The sequence below is a fragment of the Myotis myotis genome, unplaced genomic scaffold, assembly GCF_014108235.1.
Source record: "Myotis myotis isolate mMyoMyo1 unplaced genomic scaffold, mMyoMyo1.p scaffold_m19_p_6, whole genome shotgun sequence".
Classification (NCBI taxonomy): Eukaryota; Metazoa; Chordata; class Mammalia; order Chiroptera; family Vespertilionidae; genus Myotis; species Myotis myotis.
This window is the reverse complement of record NW_023416368.1, coordinates 90,744,242-90,771,305: the sequence shown is the minus strand read 5'-3', so window position 1 is coordinate 90,771,305 and position 27,064 is coordinate 90,744,242. Positions and strand designations below refer to the sequence as shown.

At 53.6% G+C, this 27,064-nt stretch overlaps 1 protein-coding gene across 2 annotated transcripts in view; it reads left to right on the top strand.

Annotated features, from left to right (window-relative positions):
• The window catches only part of LOXL2 (lysyl oxidase like 2), a 96,909-nt gene extending 69,914 nt beyond the window's left edge, over positions 1-26,995 (top strand). For both annotated transcript variants that reach the window (XM_036314240.1, XM_036314239.1), the window contains exons 7-14: positions 6,528-6,679; positions 11,764-11,931; positions 14,336-14,498; positions 16,190-16,433; positions 20,799-20,914; positions 21,996-22,132; positions 25,292-25,403; positions 26,109-26,995. In XM_036314240.1, the coding sequence (XP_036170133.1) occupies positions 6,528-6,679; positions 11,764-11,931; positions 14,336-14,498; positions 16,190-16,433; positions 20,799-20,914; positions 21,996-22,132; positions 25,292-25,403; positions 26,109-26,188 (1,172 nt within the window). In that variant the 3' untranslated portion in view covers positions 26,189-26,995. The remainder of the gene's footprint in view (positions 1-6,527; positions 6,680-11,763; positions 11,932-14,335; positions 14,499-16,189; positions 16,434-20,798; positions 20,915-21,995; positions 22,133-25,291; positions 25,404-26,108) is intronic.
• Positions 26,996-27,064: the final 69 nt, after the last annotated feature.

Below are 27,064 nucleotides of genomic sequence, written 5' to 3'. Positions count from 1 at the left end.
TGGGTATGTGCTGTTTGACCTAATTACTGCACTGCCCAGAGCAGCCAGAGGCTTCCAAGGGCCTGCAGAACTCTGGGAGAATGAGATGTTTGACATTTACAATGCACGAAAGAACCATTGGATGATTTACTATCTGTTGCCACACTGGGTGGGGTCCACTCTGATGGGCAGAAAGAGAAAAGTCCACATTCAGTGTCAGGTCACAGAGCAGATGGGGTCAGTCCCGCAGTCCTGGCTCTGGCTGGCAGAGCAGTGACCACACCCAAGTGAAGGCAGTGAGAGGGTGACCACTGAGAGTCCCAGTCCCAGCCCTGCCCCTGCTTGCACAGTGCCTTTGAGTGGCCTTCTGGGCCTCAGTTTTTTCTGGATTTATGTCTGAGGTTCTGTCTGACTCCAGCCTCCTGTGATTCTCTGAAACTTGTGCTTCTCACCAGGGTGGATGTCAGGTCAGAGTCAGGCACTGCGCCTTGTGGTGCAGGACCCCCGGCACTCAGACCGCATTCCATTCCGGCCGTCTGTCTATGCATCCGCCAACCCCCGGGACTGAGTGCGGTGTGAAGGGAGGGCCTCTGTCTTTTATCTCTGTGTCCTTGGTGCCGAGTCTGTGCCCAGCTTGTAGTGCTCCAGGAATACTAATTTTATCAAGAATGAATGAATGGATGAATGAATGAGTTCCGGTTGCACAAGTAGGGTCAGCTGAACTAACATGGTAAAGAAGTTTACACATTCAAGACTTGCATTGTCCAATAGAAATATTATGCAAGCCATTTACCTATTTAACATTTTCTAGACATAATTTTAAGTTTTCTAGTAGCCACGTAAAATAAGTAAACAAACAAACAAACAAAAAGCGGGAGAGCCCTGGCCAGGGTGGCTCAGTTAGTTGGGCATCGTCCCATCCATCAAAAAAGTTGTCAGTTTGATTCTCAGTCAGGGCACATGCCTGGGTTGCAGGCTCAATCCTCAGTGCTGGAGGCAGCTGATTGATGTTTTGCTCCCACATTGATCTTTCTCTCTCCCTCTCCCTTCCTCTTTCTCTCTCTCAAAAAAAAAAAAAATCAATAAAAATATTAACAAAAAGAAGCAGGTGAAATTAATTTTAATAATATATTTTCTTTACCTAGAAAATATGAAATATTTTTATTTCAACATGAAATCAATATAAATGCTATTAATGAAATAATTCACATTTTGTGTACCAACTCCTTGAAATCCAGGGTGTTATGTACACTCACAGTACATCTCAGTCTGCACTGGCCACAGTCCAAGTGCTACTGCATTGGACAGGGAAGCTCTAGAACAGCGATTTTCAACCGGTGTACTGCAAGAATTCTTAAAACATGCGATACCTGACTATTTAGTCAGGAGCACTGACCTCTTTTCCCTTAGATCAGTGGTCAGCAAACTCATTAGTTAACAGAGCCAAATATCAACAGTACTTCTTCAAAATAGACCTGCCCAGGCCAAAAACCCACTTCTGCACATGGGCCACGAAGTTTCAATCGCACTGTACGCGCGCCCGCACGTGGTATTTTGTGGAAGAGCCACACTCAAGGGGTCAAAGAGCCGCATGTGGCTTGCGAGCCGCAGTTTGCCGACCACGGCCTTAGATTATTAAGTAAAAAAGTGACAACCGCCAATACAACAATAGCCGTCCAGTGTGAATGAATCAAAATTTATACTTTTTTGTCTGATTGGCAAGAAAGATAATAATTTTTGTGTGCCGCAGAATTTTAGTAGTTTATGTGTACCATGAGATGAAAAGGTTGAAAATCACTGCTCTAGAGCTTTAAAACCCTTTTGCTTGCAATGCCCAATCAGAAATACATGTGACAGTGTATGCCAGACAAATAAAGCTGAAATAAAACTTTGTGAAACAATGCTAACCTTTACAACATGCAAAAAACACTGCTGTCTCCTAGTCTCTTCTTTTGGCCCTTAAAAATGTGATTGCAACCTGCAGAGGTGTTTGTGGATCCAGAGTCCATACCTGGCTCCCTGTAGTCACCTGCGGCCAGGGCTTGTACAAGAAGGAAGAGCAGGGCCACGGTGGAGGTGGGGAGCAATCCAGGGTACAGTCCAGAGCCCAGGAATAAGCAAAAGCTGGGGATCGGGATGCAGGTTAAACCTAGGTCAACAAGAGAAGGCGGGAGCCTCGGACCCCACTGGCCGTGCCGCAGCCAGTGCCTTCCATTGACACCTCCTGCCCTGCCCAACCCACCTCAGAACTGGGTGGTGCAGAAAATAAGGGTGATAAGTACTGGTTTCCCCAGCTCAGTGCTCTGTCTGGTGTCCATGAATATGCATGCTGCAGGAAAGCGGGCGCTGCTCTCTGGGCCTCAGCCCCCGGTGTCTGAGAAAGCCACGTAAGTTTACATCCGTTAGGCCAGAAGGAGACTAACCAGATGTTAGTTGGAGTCTAACGCATGCTAAGCTCTTGTGTTAATATTTCCTCGATAGTCTAGCAATCCACAAACACTCGTTGAGTTAGTATGTGGTCTGCATGGTGCACTGGAGAATTTACTTCTTCCACAATCACTTATGGTAATCGTTTCTGTTCTCTAGGAGCTCATCTCAAGTGGAGAAAATGGTATAATCCCAAAGATAACTTACACTAGCAAAGAGGTGATGACATGTAAGAACTAATACTAAAAAGCCCTAGCCGGTTTGGCTCAGTGGACAGAGTGTCGACCGGCGCACTGAAGGGTCTCGGGTTCGATTCCAGTCAAGGGCATGTACCTCAGTGGCAGACTCGATCCCCAGCCCTGTTTGGAACACATGTGGGGGCAACCAATTGATGTGTCTCTCTCACATCGATGTTTCTCTCTCTTTCTGTATCTCCCCTTCCCTTCCACTCCCTGAAAATCAATGGAGAAAATATCCTCTAGTGAGGATCAACAAAATAATATAATAATAATGAAAATAATACCTACCATTGGGCCAGTTATTTAATCTTTCATCTCCAGTTTCCTCATTTTATTGGGTTGTTGTGATGATTAAATGATTTAATAGAAGCAATGTGTATAGGACAGAATCCAGCACAGAGTAAGTGCTCAAATATTAGACATCCTCATCACCACCATCATCATCCTCACTGTCATCCTCATCATCACCACCATCATTATATCATTACCATCATCATCAGCACCATCACCATCATTATATCATTACCATCATTATCAGCACCACCACCATCATTATATCATTACCATCATCATCACCACCATTATTACCACCACCATCATCACCACCATCATTATTATACCATTACCATCGTCATCATCACCATTATCATCACCATCATCATCACCACCACCATCATCACCACCATCATTATTATACCATTACCATCGTCATCATCACCATTATCATCACCATCATCATCACCACCACCATCATCACCACCACCATCATTATACCATTACCACCATCATCACCACCATTATTACCACCACCATCATCACCACCACCATCAGTATACCATTACCATCATCATCATCACCACCATCATCACCACCATCATCATGATCCTCACAATCATCAAACAAATGCTGCCTGATCTAACTGCAGTCCCAGGTTGCTGCCCACTTCTCCGCCCACCTTAATTCACGAGCTGTGGCCTCCGCTTGCTTCCAGAGCCCTGTTTCGAATCTCTATTTTGTCACAGCCTTTCCACTCTGAGTCCTTGGATGCTTCCAGCCATAGTTACAGATGTGTTTTTTGTAAATTTTGTAAAATTCTAGGGAACTGTAGGCTTCATCGCTTATGAATTTCCAAGGAAATGGAACTTGGCTTTTATAACATGGGTTGCTCTTAGAAGTTAATTTTTGGCCTCAGTGAGCCTAGATACTGGTGTCTTCAGACTCCGTGGCATAGCCAAGGGCCCTTCCTTTAGGTTCAAAACATAGGTAGGCCCTGGCCGGGTGGTTCAGTTGGTTGGAGTGTCATCCCAAACACCAAACGGTTTAGGGTTTGATTCCAGGTCAGGGCATATACCTAGGTTGTGGGTTTGACCCAGGTGTGTATGGGAGGCAACCAATTGATGTTTCTTTCTCCCTTTGATGTTTTCTCTCTCACTCTCTTTCTCTCTAAAATCAATAAAACATATCCTCAGGTGAGAATTTTTTTAAAAATCATAGGTAGTCACCTCCATCTTTTACCACATTACAAGTACTTGCATAAGTGTCTGCCTCCACCACAGACTGAGCACTTCATGGCAGGGGCCTGCCTTCTTCATGTATGTGTCCCCAACTCCTAGCACAGAGGCCAACATACAACAAGTTCTCAGTAGAGACAACATCCATCCAGACACTATTTGCAGCACTTCTTTTTTGCCGGGGCCTGGTTGAGAATACAAAAGGAACACACAGGCTGGCCGGTGCGGCTCGGTGGTTGAGCATTGACCTATGAACCAGAAGGTCACAGTTCAATTCCTGGTCAGTTATGGGCTCAATCCCAGTAAGGTATGTGCAGGAAGTGGCTGATCTATGATTCTCTCTCATCATTGATGTGTCTATCTCTCCCTCTCCCGTCCTCTCTGAAATCAGTTTAAAATAAAAACTAATATAAAAAGAAACTAAAGGACCACAGACATAGTGCCTGCTCTCGTGGGCCCTCTGGCCTAGTGGGGAGACAGACAGACATTGAACAGAGAGCCACGTGAATGAACGTGAAGCAAAGTGCTCAGTGGACGGCTCCCTGAGTAGACCCAGCTGAGATGGGGGGGTCAGAAAAGCTTCTCCAAAGAAATGGCATTGAAGCTGAGCCCTGAGAGATGAGCAGGAGTTAGTGGTGAGGACTGGGAGGAAGACAGTCCAGGCAGGGGGTCCATGCAGAGGGAAACCCTTGGCTCAGGAGAAGATATGGCTGAGGGGGAGGAGCTGGCAGAGCCAGGAGGCTAAGTGGAGGTCAGATTCCACAGGGCCTGGGAGGCCCCCTGTGGGAGGCAGACACTTCCACAAAGACCTCATATAATGTGGTAAAAGATGGAGGTGGCTGCCTATGACTGTGGTTTTTACCATTAGGGTAGTGAGAGGCTACTGCAGGGATTTAAGATGAGAAGTGACATGATTCCATTTGCATTAGAAATCTCTTGGGCTGCTGTGTGGAAAATATTTTGGAATAAGCAAACGGGAGGAAGACTATTGAATTCACCCAAATGGGAGACGGCAGGGTTGGACTAGTGTTGTAGCAGAAATGAAAAAACAAAAGCACTCAGCTTTGGGGGAGTGAACAGAATGTGGTAATGGACTGCTTTTGGTGAAAAAGGAGGCGGTACTAGAGATGAGCTCTGGGTTCTGGTGAGAATAACCAGGTGGGTGGAGGGGCCTTTTCCTGGGATGGGGAAGGGCTGTCGAGGAAACAGACTGGGGACAAGCCTACTGTTGGCTATGGAAGCAGAACAACAGATGTTGCTCTCAAGAAATTCTCCCTGAAGGGGACGAAAGTGATGGGCCAGAGGGAGGTGCAGGGGTCAGGAGAGGGTCATCGTAAAGATGGGAGGTTTTAGTGGGTGTTTGAGTGATGAGGGTCAAGAAGGTGGCGAGGATCTGGAGAGGGAGAAGGTCACAGACAGGCCAGGGACCAAGATGGGAGTCGATGCAGCCCAAAGCTGGAAACAGTGGGCTTTGATCCGTCGTGATGAGTGGCTGAGTTGAGCTGAATGCTGGTCAGCCTGGGAATTCTTTCTCCCCAGCAGGGGGAAGCTTCCCCTTGTTATCTCTGCCTGTATGAGAGCTTCCCGCGTGCTCACCTAGGTCATTTGCAGGATTCTTCCATCGCCCCCTCCAGCTCCGCTCTCCACCCTTACCCATAAAATCAAGAGGCACATTTGGGTGTGGCCAGCAGGGAGCACTGACAGCAGACTGGAGATGGGGAGAAGAGAGAGGCCAGGCATTTCTTCTCCCTGCAAAGTCCCTGTAGCCACCCTGGCTCTCAACCAAGAGTAACAGCTCTTTTCAGATGCCTTTCCACACAGCTCTTTGCTCTCCTGGGTTAGATATTGGCATCTCCCCTCACTCCTGCAGGTCTAGGCTGGTGTCTGTGCCCAGTGCTAGTAGCCCCCGAGCACTGGACTGTCCTTTGTTCACCACACTCTGTTCATACCTTTATTGTAAAAATCTGTTATTCTAACTTTCTTCAGATTATCCAATTTGAGCATGCCATCTCTTCCTAAAGGGACCCCGACCATGCAGCCATAGTCACCCTTTTCAGGTTCATAAATGCAAGTTGGGAAGGAAATCTAGATACCTTCTAGTTCGTCTCCTTTATTTAAGGGAGAAAACCAATATTCAGGAGGCTGAGTGAGTTGTCCAAGATCACACAAGTTAGTACAATCCTCATTAGCTCTTATGGGAGAAGCAATTCTCTCCAGGGAGGAAAGCCTGGGTCATTGAGCTGATTGTGGGAGGCATTTGGGAGAGTTCTGAGGATGGGAGAGAAGTGTTCTTATTATCTGGGATTTTCTTGCCAATTGCAGAAACTTTCCTTCAGGAGCTCTCCTAGCCCATGTTTATTTTCTTCTCCAGGGATAGGACCCATCCATCTCAACGAGATCGAGTGCACTGGGAACGAGAAGTCCATCATTGACTGCAAGTTCAATGCCGAGTCCCAGGGCTGCAACCACGAGGAGGATGCTGGTGTGAGATGTAATACCCCTGCCATGGGCTTCCAGAAGAAGGTGAAGGGGCTGGACACACAGATGGGACCGTGTCATGTTTAGGTCATTGAGGCTCCAGAAATTGCGGGCCCATTGGCCTCACGCTAAAGGTTTCTCACAGGTGGTGTGAGGGTACTCTGACAGCAATCTCAGGAAGGTGTCAGGCTCAGCTGCATCACTATTCATGGCATTGCCACCTAGCATTTGTAAATGTGCCAAAAAGAAAACACGTATCAGCACCACTGTCCTTAGCGGCAGACATTGAGCGTCTGCCAGGCGCCACATCTGCACTGGGACTGGACGTATGGTGAGATCGCAAGGCAGTCCTTTCTGAGGGACTCAGGTCTCCAGCACCTGTGACACGCTTGGCAGGAGCCTTTCCAAGGGCTCAGAGGAACCACATTGACATCAGATCTGCAAACCACACAGAAATAAGCAAGTACAGATAGTACGTTGGTAACCAGAGGGAAAGAAAAGGGAATCTTAACAGCATTAAGCCAAAGACACACCTTCCTGTCCTGAGATAGGGCCTCGAAAACCTACATTGTGTCTCCTAGCTTGGATGTCCTTGCCTGCAGGAGTAGCCAACAGATGACTTCCTCTTCGCCAGGAGGGCTCTCCAATGTTACCAAAAGGCCCGGTGAGGCCTATGTAATGTTCATTATGCCACGAGTGTGGTCGGGTCTGTGCAGCATCTGGTGGGTGGCACGTCGGAAGAGCTTTCTGAGTGCATGTTTTAAAATGAGCAAACATTGGGACGAGGTGGCTGAGTGGTTAAGGCGATGGACTGCTAAAATGAGCAGACATGGCCTTGGCTGGTTTTGCTCAGTGTATAGAGCATCAGCCTGTGGACTGAAGGATCCCAGGTTCAATTCTGGTCAAGGGCACTTGCATGGGTTATAGGATCAATCCCCAGTAGGGGGCATGCAGGAGGCAGCCAATCAATGATTCTCATCGTTGATGTTTCTGTCTCTCTCTCCCTCTCCCTTCCCCTCTGAAATCAATAAAAAATATATATATTTTTTAAATGAGCAAACATGGACACATTAGGGTGCAGGACAGTTCCCCAGCTGGGCTCCTGCTTGGACAGTGATTCTTGACCTTAGCACCAGGATGCCAAAGGTGCTACTGAACTTGTGCAACTCACTGCCCAACAAGCCAAAAATGGGCACCCAATTGCACTTGGACAAGCCACACATTTGCTGGTGTGTGAGCAGGAGTGTGGGCCACAGCCTCACAGCGGCGGGAGGGCCGGCATTTGTGATTGCCCAGCAGCATTCTGATAGCCATACCAGAGCTGTAAATGCCGACTGCGCTGAGTCTGGCTTGCTGTGGCACCATTCACTTCAGACAGATTGGAGTTGGGTGGAGTGGGGTTTTCAATCCAAATGAAAGATCTGGGCCAAAGGAAGTGAAATTTTCCAGAACTATTTTATGGTGGGAATTGCTGAGCCAGGCCCAGTGATGGCAGCAGAGGCACCAAACTCCCGGCACAAACAGCCCTCACCCTTTCGGGGGCCCTCCAGGCTCCAGGAGGTGGCCCCTGCTCTCAGCTACAGCGTGTGGGAGAGTTTTACACCTAGATCTGCTGTTTCTGCCCCCTGGGAAGGAATGAGGATAGTCACCTCTGAAAGAAATCCCTACGGGCTGCACCAGTTCTCGCCACAGCAGACGGTCAGGCTTCTGCACGGCCAGCTTAGGGCCCCCAAACGTACTGGCAGCAACACTGGGCAGAGACTCCTGAGTTTTATCACTGTTAGTTTGCTGGCACTGGCAGAACAAAATACCACAGACTTGGGTAGTTTAAATAATAAAAATTTATTGACTCATAGTTCTGGAGGCTGGAAGTCCAAGATCAAGGTGCTGGCAGGGTTGGTTTCTCCTGAGGCTCTCTCCTGGGCTTTCAGTTCTCACTGTGTCCTCACGTGGCCTTTCCTCTGGGCTTGTGCATCCCTGGTGTCTCTTCCTCTTCTTTCTAGTAAGAACACCAGTCAGGTTGGATTAGGGCCCCACCCATATGACCGCATTTAACCTAATTACCTCTGAAAAGGCTCTTCAAATACAGCTGCATTAGGGATTAGCATATTAATTCAATGTATGAATTGGAGGGGGGAGGGGCACACATTAGTTTATAACAAACACTCACTAGCCAATTCCTTAATCTCTTTGAGGCTTCAGTTTGCCCCTCTAGCAATAAGGACCTAAGAGAGATGATTCCTAGAAAAATCAGTTGACTTTTCGTGGAATGGCTAATGCAGGCCACAGACTTGGAGCTGGTTGTCTATCCAGCCACAGCCGAGCCAGAGGCATCAGGAAGACCAGTGTCGGCCTCCTGAAGGCCAGGCCTCTTGCCTGACTGAGCCCTTCCATCTGCTCTGAGGAGCGTTTTGTTTTCTGATCGACTCGCAGCTGATAATGATCATAGCTAAGACGGTGCCTAACATTTCTTGAGCACTTCCTGAGTGCCAGGCCCTGTCTGAGCTCTGTCCGTGAACTATCTCATTTTATTCATCTACTCAACAACCCTGGGAGGCCGATGGAACATTGTGGCTACCCTTGGCTTGTCTCTTTGCCAGCTGACCTATTGACCTTGCAGCCCTTAAGTCCATAACAGGAATTAAGACCTGTGCCCCAGGGGCCATGCTGTTGCTAAGGACTGTTGACCAGGCAACTTAATGTGCTGGGGATTCCTGGAGGTGTCATGCCTTATCCCAAAGGCATGAATTGTTAGAAGCATGAAGGGTAACAAGGTACTGTATTTGGATTAAGGCTTGCATTTTTAGAACCCTTCCCCAAATGTCAGATCTCCCTGCTTGATCTCATATAAGTTGGTCCATGCTTCCATTCTGTAAGACTGATAATTTATTCATTCATTCCAAAAAATGGTTGTGGAGTACCTAACATTCCTGAGGTGCTGTCTTTGATATTGATCACACAGGAAAATAGACAAAGTCAGCTCTGCCCTTGGATCTTACATTCTAGCGGAGGAGACAGACCTTAAACAAATTGTAAGGTAGCTTAAGTATAACTGTCACAAGTGCTAAGGGGATGTGTAGGTGTTTTGTGCTGGGCTCAGCCTACCAGTAGCCAGTATTGTGGTTGGACTGGCCCCTGTGGTTCTTATTATGATTACAAGATGCCCTTCAGCTATAACCATCAGAGACTTTTGAAAACATACAGGTTTATTACTCACAGACTGAAATTACACAGCACACTTGGGGCCACACAAGTGAGGTCACAGGTAGAGAGAGAGAGTGCTAAGGGCAGGGGTTCTGATTTTATTGGGGTCAAGGGTGGGGACCGAGGGTTCTGTGGGCTCACTTTTTATTGCTGGCTGTAAAAATAAGAGATGGGTTTTAAAGCACAGGTAGGAAAAACAAGTGGCCCAAATGGTCAGTTATAAAAATCAACCAAGATCTCTGAAACAAAGGGGCCCCCGTGGGCACAGGGGCCTGGTTCTTTATCTGGTCGAATGGCTGGCAATGTGCTCATTTGAGATGGGCTTCTTGGAAGGAGACACCTTGGTAATCAAAGCCTAAGGCGGGCGCTTGCCTTGCACAAAGGGAAAACCCACGGTCAGGCTTTCACCACAGTGGGAGCCGTGGAATGTAAGGGGCACTGACCCCAATCGGAGGGGAATGTCGGTGGGTATGAAGTTGGAAAGAGGAACAGGATCAGCCGGGAAAGGGCCTCTGTGTGTAGTGGGCTTCCATGTGAAATGTGTGACTTACCGTGGGACATGGTCAGGAAAGTTAGGGAGCCACGGAAACTGAAAGGAGACCCACGGCCTGGAGGTCGGGGAGAAGGATGAGGGAGACGCGGGACAGGCGGCAGAGGAGAGCAGTGGAGCCTGGGAAGCCACTCACCTGTTCTAAGCGGGGGAGGGACCGGAGCAGGTGCTGCTTAAAAATGACTGGCTTCTGAGTAGAATGGGCTTCTCTGGACTCATGGTTTGCTTCTTTCTCATGGATCCTGTGCGTTATATTAATTATATTAAAGGTTTCTCTCTTTCCTTTGACGGGGATGAAAGCAAGAGTAAAGGCGAGAGATGGTGGTGCCTGGGAGAAGGGAGGGAAGTAGGTGGGCTGGAAAGAGACTTGGGAGATAAACTCCACCGGGATGTGGCGGGAGAGAGAGAGAGGGGGAGAGAGAGAGAGAGAGAGGGAGAGAGAGAGAGAGAAAGAAAGAAAGGGAGATGTTAAGGATGCTTCCCAGATTTCTGGCTTGAATAACAGAATGGATTAGGGATCAGCAGACTACAGCTTGCAGGCCAGACCCACCATTCCGCCTGTGTTTGTAAATACAGCTTTATTGGAACACAGCCACGCCCAGTCATATGCATGTCGTCCGTGACTGCCTGCACACCACATGGCAGAGATGTGCTTACGACAGAGAGCACACGCCCGCAAAGCCTAAAATACTTACCAGCTGGCCTTTGTGCAAAGTTCGCTGCCCTGGGACAGATGATAGTGACTTTAGCTGAAATAGGGAACAAGCGGAAGATATAGCACAGGGTTAGGTGGAGAGAGAAAAGAGGACAAGTTCGGATTGGGAGTCTCAGAGGTACCAAGGGTAACTTTCTAATAGGCAGTTAGCTCTATTGGTCCCAGAAGAGAGTTCTGGGTGGAGAAGGCAGCAGGGGGCTCTGTGGGAGGAGACAGGATCAGGAGCTGGAACCAGCCAAGCAGAGGGTGTGTGAGAAGAGGGTTCCAGAAGAAATCTTGGGGAATTCTAACATTTTAGGGACCCTGAGCGCGTCCTATCAAGTGTCTGATTCTAAGAGCAGCTCCCCACCAGTGGACTCCAGGGGAGCAGCGGGGAGCCAGGCAAGCACCTGACCTGAGCTTTGATTACTGAGGCATCTCCTTCCAAGAGGCAGGTTCTGCTGTGGTACCCTGTGGTGGTCCAGGGGCCTCCTGGCTACACAGGCGAGGGCCGCAGGCTGCCTGCGGCGGAACCTAATGTGTAAGAGCATGGCTCTGGGGGATGCTGTTGAATTGAGTGTCCCAGGCAGGACCCTCTGGGAGAACTGGGACCGGTGGCAGGTCAGTGAGGCTGCTCCTCTCCATCCCTCCTGGTGACCATGCCTGCCTTTCTCTCTACAGCTGCGCCTGAACGGGGGCCGAAACCCCTTCGAGGGCCGGGTGGAGGTGCTGGTGGAGAGGAATGGGTCCCTTGTATGGGGGACCGTGTGCGGCGAGAACTGGGGCATCGTGGAGGCCATGGTGGTCTGCCGGCAGCTGGGCCTGGGGTTCGCCAGCAACGCCTTCCAGGTGAGAAGCCCGGGTTTCCGCCCCTCCATCCAGTCTGATCCTCCCGCCTCTAGTCAGCCCCCGTCCCCCACGGACCTTCCCCAGCCACCCAGAAGGAGGAGAGCCATGCGCCACGGGCTGGGTGGGAGGCCCCTCAGGACTCTGAGTCCCGGGGTGGCTCAACCTCTGCTTCTCCTCGCTGCAGAGCGAGGGCCTAGACTATGGTTTCCCAGTCCACTCAGTTTGCACTGGGATTCACCCTAATCTTGGGGTGTCCTTCTATGCCCTTTGCAGAGGGAAGCAGCTCAGTCCTACGGGGCAGTGGACACCACCCAGGCCGAGGCCCAACACGCCCGGGGCCTTAGCTTGCTCCCTGGGAGGCCCAGCTGTAGCCCCTGCTCATGCGTTCTCGGGTTGATCGGCTGCTAAGTTCCACGCCCGTCCAGATCCCTGTCACAGCCGCTGCACCTTCCTCCCGGGCCCCTTCCTCAGAGTGACTCAGCAGAGGGCAGCCAAGCTCCTGCCCTACCGAAAGGCAGCAGAAGAAGACAAGTAGCATTTAGCTTCAAAAATTATTCCCTCTGGGCCCTACTGTGAGGGAACAGGCACCCCCAGAGTGGAAGAGTGTCAGAAAGAGGCTGGGGTGGGGCAGGAGACAGAAGGCTGGAATCTTCCCAGCTGTACTCCCAACAGCCACGGCATAACGATCTGGGCAGAGCAGCTACCTTTCCAGGCCTCACTTTTCCTCCTGTGACTTGGAATGGACAGTCCCAGGTCCATAGGCCCCTGGCTCCAAACACTTTCCTTAAGCTTCTCACAGAGCAGGAGAATGGCTGGAGCACCCCGCCCCCCGCTTTGCTAACCCTGACTCCAGCTCCCGTGCCCAGGTGGCCCTGCTAGGGAACAGGGATTCTAAGGGCGAGACCTGGAAGAAGCCTGGCAGCCTTGCTGAGCCTGACCGCCGTCAGGTCCGGGAAGGCAGTGAGCCCGGAGCAGGGCTGCCCCGTGGCCTCTGGCACTACTACCCACACCCTCTGGGAGCCGGCTCCCTGGGCAGCACAGCCTCTCCGCTAATACCGCCTGTGACAAGCCAGGGCACTCTGTCTCTCTCAGGAGAGCAGAAAACAGTGCTCATTACACATAGTGGCTGTCTGGCTATCTTTGTTCCTTATCAGCCCATTCCTAAGACATCTGGGCCTCAGCTGGGGTTGTGCATTGGGCCTGCATCTGGTATCTATCCCTTCTCGAGGCCCCCATTTTCTATTCAGAGGATGAGGGATGTATAGTCAGGTTCTCTATATGTATGGATAGCAAACTAGCTACTGCCATATATGAATACATTTTTTCTCTCCTGCCCGTTCTGATCAATTGGTAGTGTCTTCCTGGGGCATTATGTTGAGAAGGATTCTGAGATCGCAGTCAGACTCGGAGGAGAGTGCTGTGATTGATTAGTAATGTCTGCCCTGGGCTCAGGATAAGTCAGTGGCAGCATGAGTTGCAGGTGCCGGCCATTCCTGACACACAGCACTGAACAGTTGTTTGACCAAAGCTACTTTAGCAATGCTCTCCAGGGTAGAGGGGGTGTGACAGACTCCAGTGCTCATGGTCAGAAGACCTGGAGTCTCACTCACTCTGCCACAACAAGCTGCATGGCTTGGGTAAGTGCTTCTTGGTGCCTCAGTTATCTCCATCTGGCAAATGGGATCATAAAGCGTTGAGACTTTTGTGAGGCTGAACGATGATCTATAATAATAAAAGTGTAATATGCTAATTAGACCAGAAGTCTGGCCCCGATTGCTCGGCGCTATCAACGGGTGCGAGCGGTGGCTGCCAGCCCCAGATGCCCCTCAGGGCTTCTCCACCTCCCCCTGATCCTGAGGGGTGATCAGTGCTGGTAGCTGCCTCTCCCACCCACTGCTGGCGACAGCCCCGCTTGCATCCGCTGCCAGCGCCATAGCTGCTGCTCGCACTCGCTGCCGGCGCCTGGAGCCAGTCCTGATCGCTTGGCACCGTCAGCGGGTGTGAGCTGTGGCTGCCGGCCCCGATTGCCCCTGAGGGCTTCTCCACCTCCCCCTGCTCCTGAGGAGCGGTTGGGGCAGTAGCCGATGCTTGCACCTGCTGATGGCACCGGCCCAATCACTCTGCACCATCAGTGGGCGAGAGCAGAGCCAGCGCCATCAGCATGTGGGAGTGGTGGTGGCGGGAGCAGGGCTGCCAGAAGACAGGGGACCTGGGGCCGCAGCTGGAGGGGCCAGGTGGGGGCGCAGAGGATAGGCTGAGACCTACCCCTGTGCCCACCCACGGCAGCCTTGCAGCCCACAGTTCCTTTCAAAGTGCACGAATTCATGCACTGGGCCCCTAGTAGAATATAAGAAAGTGACCATTCAAGGTGACACACTGGCCATTTCTTTTGTTGACTCCCCAGGAGACCTGGTATTGGCAGGAAAACATCAATGCCAACACAGTGGTCATGAGCGGAGTGAAGTGCTCGGGAACGGAGCTGTCCCTGGCGCACTGTCGCCAGGATGAGGACGTGGCCTGCCCCCAGGGTGGAGCACATTATGGGGCTGGAGTCGCCTGCTCAGAAAGTGAGTTCCTGGGGGTCGGATCCACCCTCCCTGCCAGGCTCCAGGAAAGGACCAGAGTCTCAATGGTTATTCCTCGCAAGGCTCTGGGGCCTCTGCCACTGGCTGAGCAAAAAAAGGAACGCAGAGGTTAATTCTTGTTAAGTAAGAAGGTGGGGGCAAAAGGGACTCCCCCAACCCCACCCACAGAACCTTGCTTGATGGCTGAATGGGTTAGGGTTAGGGAGTAACCAGGGTGTCTGGGGGCCTTCGGTTCGAATCTCAGAGCCACTGTAGACTCTTTAAGCAAACTTGGGCAAATTACGTGGCTGAGAATCCTTGCTCTTAGCAGGAGGATGGTTCTGAGGTTAGCAAAATATGAAGACCATGCTAGGTGCTCAGCGCACACCACTTCCCTCCTTACCTTCCGCCCTCCTCTGTAGGTCATTTTCTGTTGCACAGCCTGGAGGTGATTTTGCTTCCTGGTGACTCCCTGGGCATTCTAGAAAGACTGACAATATAGAAGGGAAAACCCTGCCAGGATTCAGAATGACCGAGAGAGTGCAGCCTCCCTCCCATTCTGAGCGAGAGGACCAGGCATATCACCTCCTGATCCCCAAACTCCACTCTCCCCACCCCGGCCTTGTAAAACCACTCCCTCGTGAATCAGGGAGGCAGGAGAGGCCCAGGATCTGAGACCAGACCCTGCCTGCCACTTACTGCTGATCTTGGCAAAGTTAGTTAACCACTATGATCCACAATTGTTTTTTCGAGAAACTGAAACTTAAACATGACAATGACTGTATGCAGGTGCTTGATAAAAAAATGATGCGCTGTCATCTACTATCACGGAGCACGAGGGAGAAGATTAAACCTTGAGCTCAGTCAATTCAAGTCTCTCATCAACGCCCTTAAGACTCACTCAGTATTTCCTCAGCCTGTTAAGGCAGGACGCTGGATGCCAGCGCTGGCTTCTTCGGGCAGACGTCCCAAGCTATTGCATCCTGTCTAAGAGGAGAGCCTGAGATCATCACCCTTACAGTCCCCTGGGGGAACACATCCAAGCAGAGAGAGGCAGTCTCACCGCTGTCATGGCTTATTAATTCATTTATATCTGTAATACACCTCCTCCTCCCCCCCCCCCAAAAAAAGGGCATTTAGATAACATAAACCTAAATAAAACTCAAGGTAGCATAAAATAAAAGCAGATGAAAGAAAAGTAGATATTGGCAAAAAGACTAAATCTACATGCAATATTACACACATTGGAAAATAGATCTATATCACTCCCAAAAAAATCGGACCCACGTATTAGAGGGTTTTTTTGGGGGAAAGAGAACATTGTTATTGTTTGTCATCATCCTTATTATTGTTTGCTTTTCATATGGGACATCTCAAGCTACTCAAAAGCAGAGAGAATAATATAATGAACCCTAATGGACCCGTTATAGATTGCACAATTTCCAGTGTTTTGCCCATCTGCACTGATACCTGCGGAGGCGTCCAACAGGACACTCAGAAGGGGAAGAGGAAGGTGGGCTGGTGTTCCTCAAGGACGGTGACCTTGAGAGCGGGAGACCGAGAGTCAGTTCCAGAAGGTGGTGGTAGGCAGGCAGGGACAGGGGTTTGTCTCAGTTCAGGAAGCAGAAGTCAAACGCTTGGGAAGGGGTGAGGGGTTTTGGCTCTTGCTTGAGCACAGTGTCTGCCCTCCGCAGCCGCCCCTGACCTGGTCCTCAATGCGGAGATTGTCCAGCAGAGCACCTACCTGGAGGACCGGCCCATGTTCATACTCCAGTGCGCCATGGAGGAGAACTGCCTCTCGGCCTCGGCTGCCCAGACCAACCCCACCACGGGCCACCGGCGGCTGCTGCGCTTTTCCTCCCAGATCCACAACAATGGCCAGTCCGACTTCCGGCCCAAGAACGGCCGCCATGCGTGGATCTGGCATGACTGCCACAGGTGAGGCCTCCCTTCCGTCTGCAAGGCCCCGATGGGACTGAGAATCACAGGGTCACAGAGAGACCTCACAGTCCAGGGGGCCGGGGTTCCTAAGTTGGAGGGAGTCGGTCTGCCACACTGGCCTGCCAGTCTCCACTCCCAGTCGCCCTGGCCCACCCCCCCTTCCCTGAGCCCATTCTCTCTGGCCTCCCATGCCTCTAACATAGGAAAGAGGCCTCATTTTGAGAACCCCATGCCCCTCCACTGACCTGTCAACAGTGTTCAAGTGTGTACACAGGAGGTTGGTCCTCTACAGGGTGCTTGGGGTCTGCAATGATTGGACTCTAGGTTCACTTAAAAATATATTTTAAATACCAGTATGTGTTTTAAATATTTCTAGGAAGACAGTGGGTTTGGAGAAAAGTGTTCTAGCCCCAGGAGTCCAGAGACCTGGTCTCTCAACCCCGCTGTGCCTCTAACAAGCTGTGCGATGTCAGGACATCTGGGCCACGTCACCCAGGACCTCTGCTGTCCCTTCCAGGCCCCCGTCTGTGGGTCGGATCCCAGGGCTGTAAATCCCGGACAAGAGCAGAGTGAAGTCCTGGAGCCAGCTCTAGCTGGAACCAACAGAAGCCACCTCATTCATCTCCTGCATTTTCCTTTATTTTTTTCTTTGCCTTGATTCTAACTCTAATTCAGAGCCCGCTGCCCCTGCTTGTTCATGTTTTCCTGCTCAGACCTGGCTGGGCAGGTAGAGGGAACAGAAGGAGCACACTTTTGAAAAGGAAGGGAGGCAGGCCCAGGCATGGGTCCAGTGAGTGCCCTTCTCTGTCCTCAGAATCCCATCTACACAGCAGAGCTTTGGCACGTGGTCCCTGCTTCTCACAGCGAGGCCACGGGCTGGCGTGTCTGCCGTCACTGCTACGCCCCAGGGCCCGGTGCGTTCGAATCTAATCTAGCAGGATCCCCACGCGCTTGTGTGCACACCACAGCCTGAGAAGCCCGGTCTAACTCATCTCCAGGCGTCCTTCCTGCCCTATAATGTGGTGATCACTGGTAGGGACCCCCTCTAAGTGCCAGGCACAGGGCACCCTCACTTTCAGGGGTAAGGAGGAGGCTCCGTGTTGGTGTGACACAAGAAGTTACTGGGCAGGGAACCCCACTCGGGCCGTCTGACCCCAACGTGTGTGCTCTTTCTGTCCCCTCCGCCGACCCTCCATCAGAAACCTGTCTGCTTTATCACAGAACAACTGAGGGCCTAGTCACATTCGAATCAGTTTGGGGATAGAGTTGTTCAACTCATTTTGAAGGAAAGGACTAGGGCAGAACGTAGGGTTGCCAGTTTTCCTTTATAACGACTGTCCCTATGTTCTGACAGTCGTCATCGGCCAAAGAACTTGTGCTTTTCATACGGAAGCGTGTTGGTGCAGGGTGGAAGGCAAAGGGTAAAATGAGAGTCAGGACCGCCTTGGTGCCTGATTTCTGTGGGGAACACATGGAGGAGGCCTGGGCCTGCGGGCGGACACCGCCTGCGCGTCTATAAGTGGAAGATAATTGCATCTCTGCCCCACACATGACGGTCCACCCAGACATTACATGGCCCGCGTGTCTGTGCGACACATGCTGGCTCTCCTCTGAGAAAGCACCAGGGGACATCGCGGAAGTGCTGCTCCGATCGCCGCCCCTGCTTTTCCTGGGGTCTGTCATTTCCTTGCTTACACATGTTCCAGTAAATGGTTTGGGAGGCTGGGCGGGGAAGAACATGGGGCTGAGCACGTGTCCCTTCAGACCTCCCCTGCTGGTCTAGAACTGAGAACCTGTGGCCAGAGGATCTGGGGAGCATGGGAGCCCCGCCCAGCCCCCAGAGCTCTGGGGACTCCCCAGGCTCCGCGGGAGGCCTTTCTACAGGACTCCTGGCCCCAAACCTTTATGGGGTCCCTGTGGGAGTCTGATGAAAGCTAGCCCTTCCTCCACTCAAAAAAATTATTTTTTTCTAGAATATTTAACATCCTGGCTCAGCAGATCTACAGATACTCTGAGCCCATCTCTGGATCCAAAGTTGAGAACCCTGGTTCGAATTAGTGCAAATGAGGAAAGCCATCGCTCCCAGCTGAATGGGTCCTACAATGAGAAACAGGGCTATGTTCTTCGAAAGCCCCAAGATGACACAGAGGGGTGATCACTGTTAGGGACCCCAGTCTCCTTCCTCAAACACTGGGCTCGAGTCTTTTGGCAGAAGGCCGCCCTTCCTTTATCCATCTTACAATGGCTCCATCAAGGGTCACATTATTCTGTCTCCTTAGTGTTCTGGTGTTTCTTTCCAAGCAAAGTTTTCCTGTCTTTACCTCTCCTCTCAGACGTCCAAAGGTTAGGGCACCTCAGCCTGGGAAGAGGAAGTATAAACCCTCATTACCAGGATGCACCTTCCCATCTTCCGGGGTGGGGCATGCATGGGTGATGGGGTGGGGTGCCCTGGGCCCTCCAGCCAGCCAGCTGGGAGGGAGACGTGGCCCAGGGGTGGTGTCCACATGCTGGAGAGGCAGGGCAGAGGGGCTTCAGACTGCAGCAAGCTACAGCTGGGAGGCTCAAACCAGCTGTTTCATCCCCGGGGTTCATGGGGGGAAACTGAAGAGCTGGGGAAGATTTAAATCAAGTTTGCAGAGGCGGGGGTGGGGGGGCGGGAGGAGGTCAGCCTCACAACAGTTTGTCTGTGGTCTCCGTCTGAGTTTTGTTTAGACAACGGAGCATAACCCTATTTCTCTTCCGTCTTCCAGCTGGTAAACAGGGTAACAGAAGCTGTTCTCAGAAAGATGCAGACATGTTTTAGGCAGTGAGTCAGACCTCAGCCTCCTCTTGCTCCTCCAAGGAGCCGAAAGAGACTTTCAGAGTCATTGCTCAGCTGCCACAGAATGTGTCCTTGTGAATGTGCCAGTGGCCCTGGCTCGGCTTCGTTTACCCAGAAACATGAGTGACCTGGGAAAAGCCCAGCGTAGGAACTTAGGACATTATTTTCAGCAAAGGCAAACACAGGAGGAAGAGGAAAAGAACCTCTCATTTCCTCTCTGAAAAGCTACCCTTCTAATCCCCCTCTTCCCTCCGTCCTCTGCTGTGCCAGTCCCAGCGGAGGGAGCCTGAGGCCAGCCAGGCGGCTGGGCGGGGAGAAGCCACCGTGGGCCTGGGAATAGTGGCAGGAATGGGAGCGGTGGTGGTGATAACAAAACAAAAACACTCCTCCTCTTACTAAGGGGAAGGTTGGCAATAAGGAGAGAGTGGACAGGCACTGTGTCCCCTCTGTCACGGCCGAGGGTTCGGCATTTCTGCACTGTCTCCTGCCGATCCTATCCTACTCCTGAGGCGGGGCCGTGTTGCCATTCTCTCTTCCTGAGGAGACAACTCTGGTCACGCGTAGGCAGCGGAAGGGCTCCTGCTCCCGTGCCTTGGCGCCTTGTCCGTTTCCCCCGTTCCCAGATGTCCCCTGTGAGAGGGAGGCGGGCGTGTTCGGTAGTCGCTGGCTGTGACACACACGTTGCAGCTCAGGACGGCCGGGCCAGCCAGTGCCTCAGAGGCCCCCGCAGCCACGTCCCCCTCGTGCGCTCTGCACCAAATGCATCACTTTCCAGGAATCTGCATCTGTTCTCAATTCCTCCCATCCCCACCGAGCGAGAAGGGGCGCTGTATGTAAACAGGGAGCCGGCTGCACAGCAACCCCTCCTCTGCTTCGCTCCCTCCGCAGCTGCCTGGCCCCTCGTGTGCATTTGCTCCGTGCAGGGAGCAGACTTCCTGCTGCTCACTTCCAGCTGCGGCTGACCACCCTGCACCCTGCTCCCGCTCCTGCCGGCCTGTCCCTGGGACACGTTAGGGCCTGCTCGTCAGCCTCTCCCCTACTCCACGGACCCTCCCCATCCTCTTCTTCCCTCTCCACCATATTCCCACTTCAAAAAGTTTTCAAAAGACATCGAACAGTAACTTTTACTAGTCTGCGGGATGGGTACCAAATAGGAAGGGGCTATGAGAGCCACTGGAGTGCTGGAGGGGGAAGGGGGTGTTAGAGGCACTCAGAACAGATACCTTAGTTTATTGAGCTTATTGTACACCAGGCCCTGTGCTCATCCATTCATCTCACTAATTCCCGCACCTCATGCATTCCGTTCGTTATTATTCCCATTTAGCTGATGAGAGAACTGAGGCCCAGGAGCTGCTGCCTCACTCTGGACCCCACGTAAACACCCTGGTACCACCTTATGTCGTCACCCCTCCTCTCCCATCAGCCACCCCTTTGGACCACGCTACTCAAGGTGTCCCCACAAGCAAATCGCCAGCCAGGCAGTTGCTAGCAGGCAACAGTTGCTCCCCAAACTGACTCCCCGGCCCTGTCTCCCACCCCAGGCACTACCACAGCATGGAAGTGTTCACCCACTACGATCTCCTGAACCTCAATGGCACCAAGGTGGCAGAGGGCCACAAGGCCAGCTTCTGCTTGGAGGACACGGAATGTGAAGGAGGTATCTTTGTGGGGGGGCTGCAGAGGGACGCCATGCCCTAACAGCTGTGCCCACCCAGCCCAGAGCCCAGGTGTGATGCTGGACCCTGGCCACTGCTGACTCCCCACATGACCTTTCTCTATGGGGGCTTCCATGGCTACACTCAGGGTGTGGGCAAGGCCTGGCTATAAAGGCGCCAGGATCCCCAGAGTTATGCTGATGGGCACTGGTAAGGCTCTAACAGAACCCTTGGACCAGAGACATAGTCCCCTCCCACTCTGGCTGCACAGCCATTCTCCCTGTGTCCCAAATCCAAGTGCCCCTGCCCCAAAGGCTCTTACCCTTCAAGTTGGAGCTCAAAGGAGCCCGTCTGCAACTCCCAGACTCTCAGCTCCCTCAGGCAGAGGCAGCACCCTGCTCACACTGCTAAGAGGCCGCCCACCGGCACTGTGGGTGCACCTGCCCGCCCGGCATGCCTGGGGCTCTTCAAGGGGAGACACAGGATTCTTCTCGGTACACCCAGTTCATAGTGTCCGACGTGGCAGCCTCTCAATAAATGTGGCCGCCACTGATGTGCCATGAGACCACACAAGTGGGTTTTGAGCACCTACTGTGTGCCGTATGAGCCGCTGGCCCAGTCAGGGTCAGACAGACCAACCAGACCTGAGCCCAAATTCAAGTGCTGATTGTCCAGAGAGAGACAAGATGACCCCACAGTAAGCTAAACATTAAATGTCATGGCTTTTCCCGACAAGCATGAGCTTCGTTCCCAGGCCAGTGGTTCCTCAGAAAGGCCAAGGTGGGCCATAGTGGCCAGGGAAGGCTTCGTGGAGGAGGGGGACCCTGGCTGTGGGGATGTGGGGAGGAAATTGGGTATGGGGTTCTATTGAAAGAGGGGATCAGACACCACACAATGGGGTGGCATGCTGAGCCCTGCTGAAGCTGAGGCTGGGGGGCTTGGGGAAGGAAGGGAGACGCTGAGGGTGGAGTCTGGGATGTCACCCACCCAGCAGGGCTGTTTGAGGTCCTGTGGGGAGGGTGGCACAGAGGGCGGAGGCACCACGTGTGCCTGGTGATGGGTTCCCTCGGCACCTGCCTGCAGACATCCAGAAGAATTACGAGTGTGCCAACTTTGGCGAGCAGGGCATCACCATGGGCTGCTGGGACGTGTACCGCCATGACATCGACTGCCAGTGGGTGGACATCACTGACGTGCCACCTGGAGACTACCTGTTTCAGGTGAGGGCGTAGGAAGGCGTTCTGGGCCCCGGCGGATGGAAGGAAGGGTCTTTTTCCCAGAGAGGGGAGGGCAGCCTCCTTTCTGTTGGTGCCCAAACAAAACACGTACATGGAGGCCAGGCTGTCTAAAGTGCAGGAGTCCTGCGCCCCGAGGCCTGTGCGCTCAGTCCGGGAACCTGAGTATGTGAGGCAGGCAGGCTGGGCAGGGCGGGGGCGGGAGGGGGACTGCAGACCTGAGACGTTGGCACTCAATTCACTTAACATCTGGTGCTTTCAAATCAAAATGCATCTGCAGCCAGACGTGGTCCTCAGGCCAGGAATCTGTCCCACAGGTGCTAAGGCCACCAGCCCTGTTTGCTCCCCTTGGAGCTACACTCTCAGCCCTCAACCCCACCCCAGGCTTCTCCCGGCGTCCTCACCCTGCCGTGGTCTGTGCTGTCAAGGCTGAAAGCAGTCACAGAAAAAGGCTGTTATAACGGGAGCATGTCTGGCACTAGAGACAACCTGTCCAGTGACTGTGCACTTGCCAGGGCTTCCACGTACTCCGTCTCAGGGAAAGGCCAGCCCTGGGGAGGAACCAAGGAGGCTTGGCCCCCCACCTTCCTGCAAGTGGCTGTATGCTCCAGCCAGGGCCCTGACCAGTGGGAGACAAGCCCGCCCCGGGTCTCCCCTCCTGGCTTGCAGGTGCACTTGTGCCCTTACAGGCTTCCTCACACCCTCTCATTTCCCCACCTTCTTGCTTTCCAGCTTGCCCCATGGGTGGCAAAGAAATGTGTCATTGTGCCTTGAAAGCTTTCCCCAGGGGGCACTCAGCCAGCCCAGGGCCCCGCCCACAGTCCCCACCCAATGGCAGCCCTGGGATGAACCAACACCTGCAGAGAAGTAACCACAGAGGGACTTCAAGAGTCTCCCTGGCAATTTCAGAGGCTAGGAATCAGACAGCCAAGCACTTTTCCACCCACAAGCCCAAAACCGCAGACTTGGAGCGGCCCCGCCAAAGGGCAGTGCTCTGTGTTTTAAAAACGGAACCTCTGTGTCTGTGCACGTACGCCGTGGAGGGCGGCTTGCTTTGGAGGTTTGCTGTCACTTTGCTGGGTGCGTGCGTCCCATCGTGCATTCTGTCCTGACGGTGCCCTCTGTGTAATGACTGGCCCAGCGGAGACCGATGGCAGGCACTGCCTGGTGTCATCACCAGCGATGGCATCACTGTTACTCATCTGACAGCCAGGCAAACCCAGCTCACGCCTACTCTATAGTCTGCGTTCTCCTGAACTATACAACTCACAAATTAGTGCACTGTGGGCAAGTCAATGCCTCTGATTAATGGAGAAGAATATTTCCCTTGGGGTAGACACGAAGCTTCAGTAGTGCAGCCCTCCCCATCCCCACGTGGATCCCCATGCAGACATCAGAAAGGCTGCATGTGGCGGGGGCGGAGGGCAGCAGGCCCCAGGCAGAGGGGCTGTGCGCCAAGGCTGAGGTGCTGCATGGGTGACTAGGTTCCTGGAGGCCTTGCTCTAGCTGCCTTCTCACCGTCCCTGGATTCACAGCAGATCTTTTATCTAATAAACTAAAGCCCCGTCCCACAGGTCCTCTCCAGGTTTGGAATCATAGAATGAGAATCCAATGGGATCGTGGAGACCACACATTTCAGTCCCCACCTCCACCCCAAGTGGGTCAAGCTGACCCCGGTGGCCCCCGAGATGAGCCGGGGCGGTACCTGCTGTCCTCGTGGCTACACTGTGGGGTGGGCTCCCTGGGGGCGCAGCTATCTGTGGGCAAGGCCTCAGTGGGCGGGGTTTGTTTGCCTTGTGCTATGAGTCATGTGTGGCTGGGGGCAGGCCACAGGGGACAGCTAGGTTGTTGGGTAGAAAAGAGATCAAAGAAAAGTAAGGCCTTCCCAGAGCGGGACGTTTCCGTTTACCGGCCTTAGCAGAGAAGACCGTGTCAAAGTGGGACACGGCCTAGGGCAGGTCTGACAAGAGGGCCAGATGCGGGGCCCCAGGCGGTCGGCACTTCTGAGAGGCCTAGCCAGCCTGCTAAAGGGCCATCCAAGCCCTCCTGGGCGGAAGGATCTTTAGGCCCCAAACCTAGAAACTGTTCCTTCACTGGCAGGATGCTGCTCCCTCATCCCCACAGACCCAGGGCAGCACTGTCCCCTCAGCCGCTGGGCACAGCAGGGCCCTCAAGGGAAAACCTGTCATTTGTCCCCCCCCCCCCCCCCCCCCCCCCCGCCCCCGCTCACCCACGGCTCAGGGGCAGCTCTGGTCTATTCTCCCCTCCCCCTCCCTTTCTCCTCTGGGTCCCCCACTCCCGTCTCCCTTTCCTGTCCCTTTCTGTCCCTCACAGAAACCCTCTCTACATGATGGTCTTCCCTATTCCTGCCCTTTGGACTATGCCCTTCAGCTGGGGTGATCCACAGAAGAGGTGCAAGGGGGTCCAGTCTCCACCACAGCCCAGGCCCTTGGGCTGGCCAAGCAGGGAGGGCTCAGGGACGGCCTTGCAGCGGTTCTCAACCTGTGGGTCGCGAACAATGAAAACACATCCTGCATATCAGATATTTACATTACGATTCATAACAGTAGCAAAATTACAGTTATGAAGTAGAAACAAAAATAATTTTATGGTTGGGGGTCACCACACCGTGAGGAACTGTATTAAAGGGTCGTGGCTTTAGGAAGGTTGGGAACCACTGGGAGCAACACCAAAGCCCAGACAGCAGGAGGGACACTTCAAGTGACACCAGTGCGCAGGGCGGCCCTTCTCCCACCTCCCTCGGTGCCGGTCCTGGCCCCTCCCGTCTCAGCACGTCCTGCCCCTTCGCTTCCTCAACAGTCTGTTCTGTGCCCTCCCCAGGCCTCGACTCCCGCCGCTCCCCACCTCAGGCCTCCCAGGGCAGCGGGAGAGGGAGCCCCCTTCCGAAGGCTGCTTTAGGCAGGCTGTGTGCGAGCCACACTGAGGTCATGGGCCTCTCCCTCCTCCAGAGCCTGCCTGGCCTGCTCTGGCCCGTCCTGGGCTGGCTCCTCGTGAGCAGCTCCGCCCCGCTCCCTCTCCCAAGGCCGCCGGCTCTGGAGGCAGCGCCGGCCTCGGCAGGGCCCTGGCTGGGTGGTGGGTGGCTGAGGTAGGACTCGACAGCCAGTCCGACCACCTCTCCCCCAGGTTGTCATTAACCCCAACTACGAGGTGGCAGAGTCTGACTACACCAACAACATCATGAAGTGCAGGACCCGCTACGACGGCCACCGCATCTGGATGTACAACTGCCACATAGGTGAGGCCCCTGGACGAGCCCCCCGGGTGGGACCCCCCCACCGGGCCTGCCAGGCCCCCCACCCCCGTCCCCCGTGGGACAGGCAAGGGCGTCCCTGCTTTCTCAAGGAGCCAGAGCAGCTCCTTAATTTGGGTGCAGAGCTCGGGATGCCACCAGCCTCCCCTTCCCACACAGGGGACACACAAATGGCCTGGCTACGGGTTGGGCTTTCACACCAGCCTGGCCGAGGGGGCGGCACAGACCCAGCGGCCAGCACAGACCCCACCGCTATTTGGGGCGGGAGCTGAGGCCACACCTCATCGTGCATGTGACCTCAAACGTGGGCGGCAGCAGCCTGTGGCTCTGTGTATCATTTTCTTGCCCGGAACGAGACACTAGTGAACCAATGTGGCCTTGGTCGCCAGAAAAGCTTTCCTTGCATTACACAACCTGGGGCACGGGAGGGCGGCCGAGCCTTCTCCTCTGCAGCAAGTGGTGGTCCTCGCTCGTGGTGAGGGCAGCCTGAGCCCACGGTGTTCGTTCACCCCTTCGCTCCACTCCCAGAGCACCTGGTGCTGCCCGGTGGTGCACACAGAGGTGCCCGGCAGGCCCCCCGGTGGAGGGCGGTGGCTCCAGGCCCCCAGGCCGGCGGCTGACCATTTCATCCAGGGCGAGGGCCGCGCGTCTGATGTGCTAAACTCTGTCTCTCCAATGCCCACCCCTCAGGTGGTTCCTTCAGTGAAGAGACGGAAAAGAAGTTTGAACACTTCAGTGGACTCATAAATAACCAGCTCTCCCCGCGGTAAGGCAGCTGCGGGCCGCTCCCGCCTGCGGGCTCTGACTGATGGACGCCACCCTCCCCTCGTCCGCCCGCCCGCCCGCCCGCCCGCCGTCCGGACCCTGCGGCCACGGCCACGCTCAGGAGGACGGGGTGCCCCTGACTTGCTGGGGCTGCTGCAGAGCCCGGCGGCCTCCGGGAGGGAGTGTCCGCAGGCCGTGGGAGCAGCGCACCAGCCATCCTGTCCGGGACCCCCAGTTGTCATCAACGTGTCCCATCCAAACCACCGCCCCCCAAGCCTGACACCAACCACCCTGCTCTGCTGACCACTGATAACATGGGGCCAGTTCCTCCTCAGGTGCCACTTTGGCGACGCCAGCTTAAACCTGAGGGGTCAGGCTGATGCGCTTCTCCTCCTCTTAGGTCGTTTCCAGCCAACTTGAATGTGTAGAGCTCTCTTCCAGCTACACTGCCTCTCCCCCCTCCGTCCTACCCATGTATAAAATAAGCTGCCACATGTTTTCTGAGAGGTGAGCTCAGAGTTGGTGCTTCTCCCCGCACCCCCTGCTTCCTATTTTCAAGACATTATTATATTTTCATGGACTTTGACACACAAAGTAGTGGTATTTAATATTGGCGATCTAGGCCTTTGAAAATATAGCTCAAAGGAAAACCCGCCCACCTGTGTGGCTCCCGTTTCTGTCCTTGCGAGGCGGCGGGTAACTGCTAACGGTGCTATAACCAGGGTCCTGGGTGACGAGGACACTCGCGGAACACCGTGTCATCACGGACACTTACACATACTTGAAACTTGGAATAAAACATTGACGACGTGCGCCTGTGTTTCATTTGGACCGCGGCCCCGCCCCTGAGCAGCAGAGCGCCTGTGTAGTCGGCCGGGAGC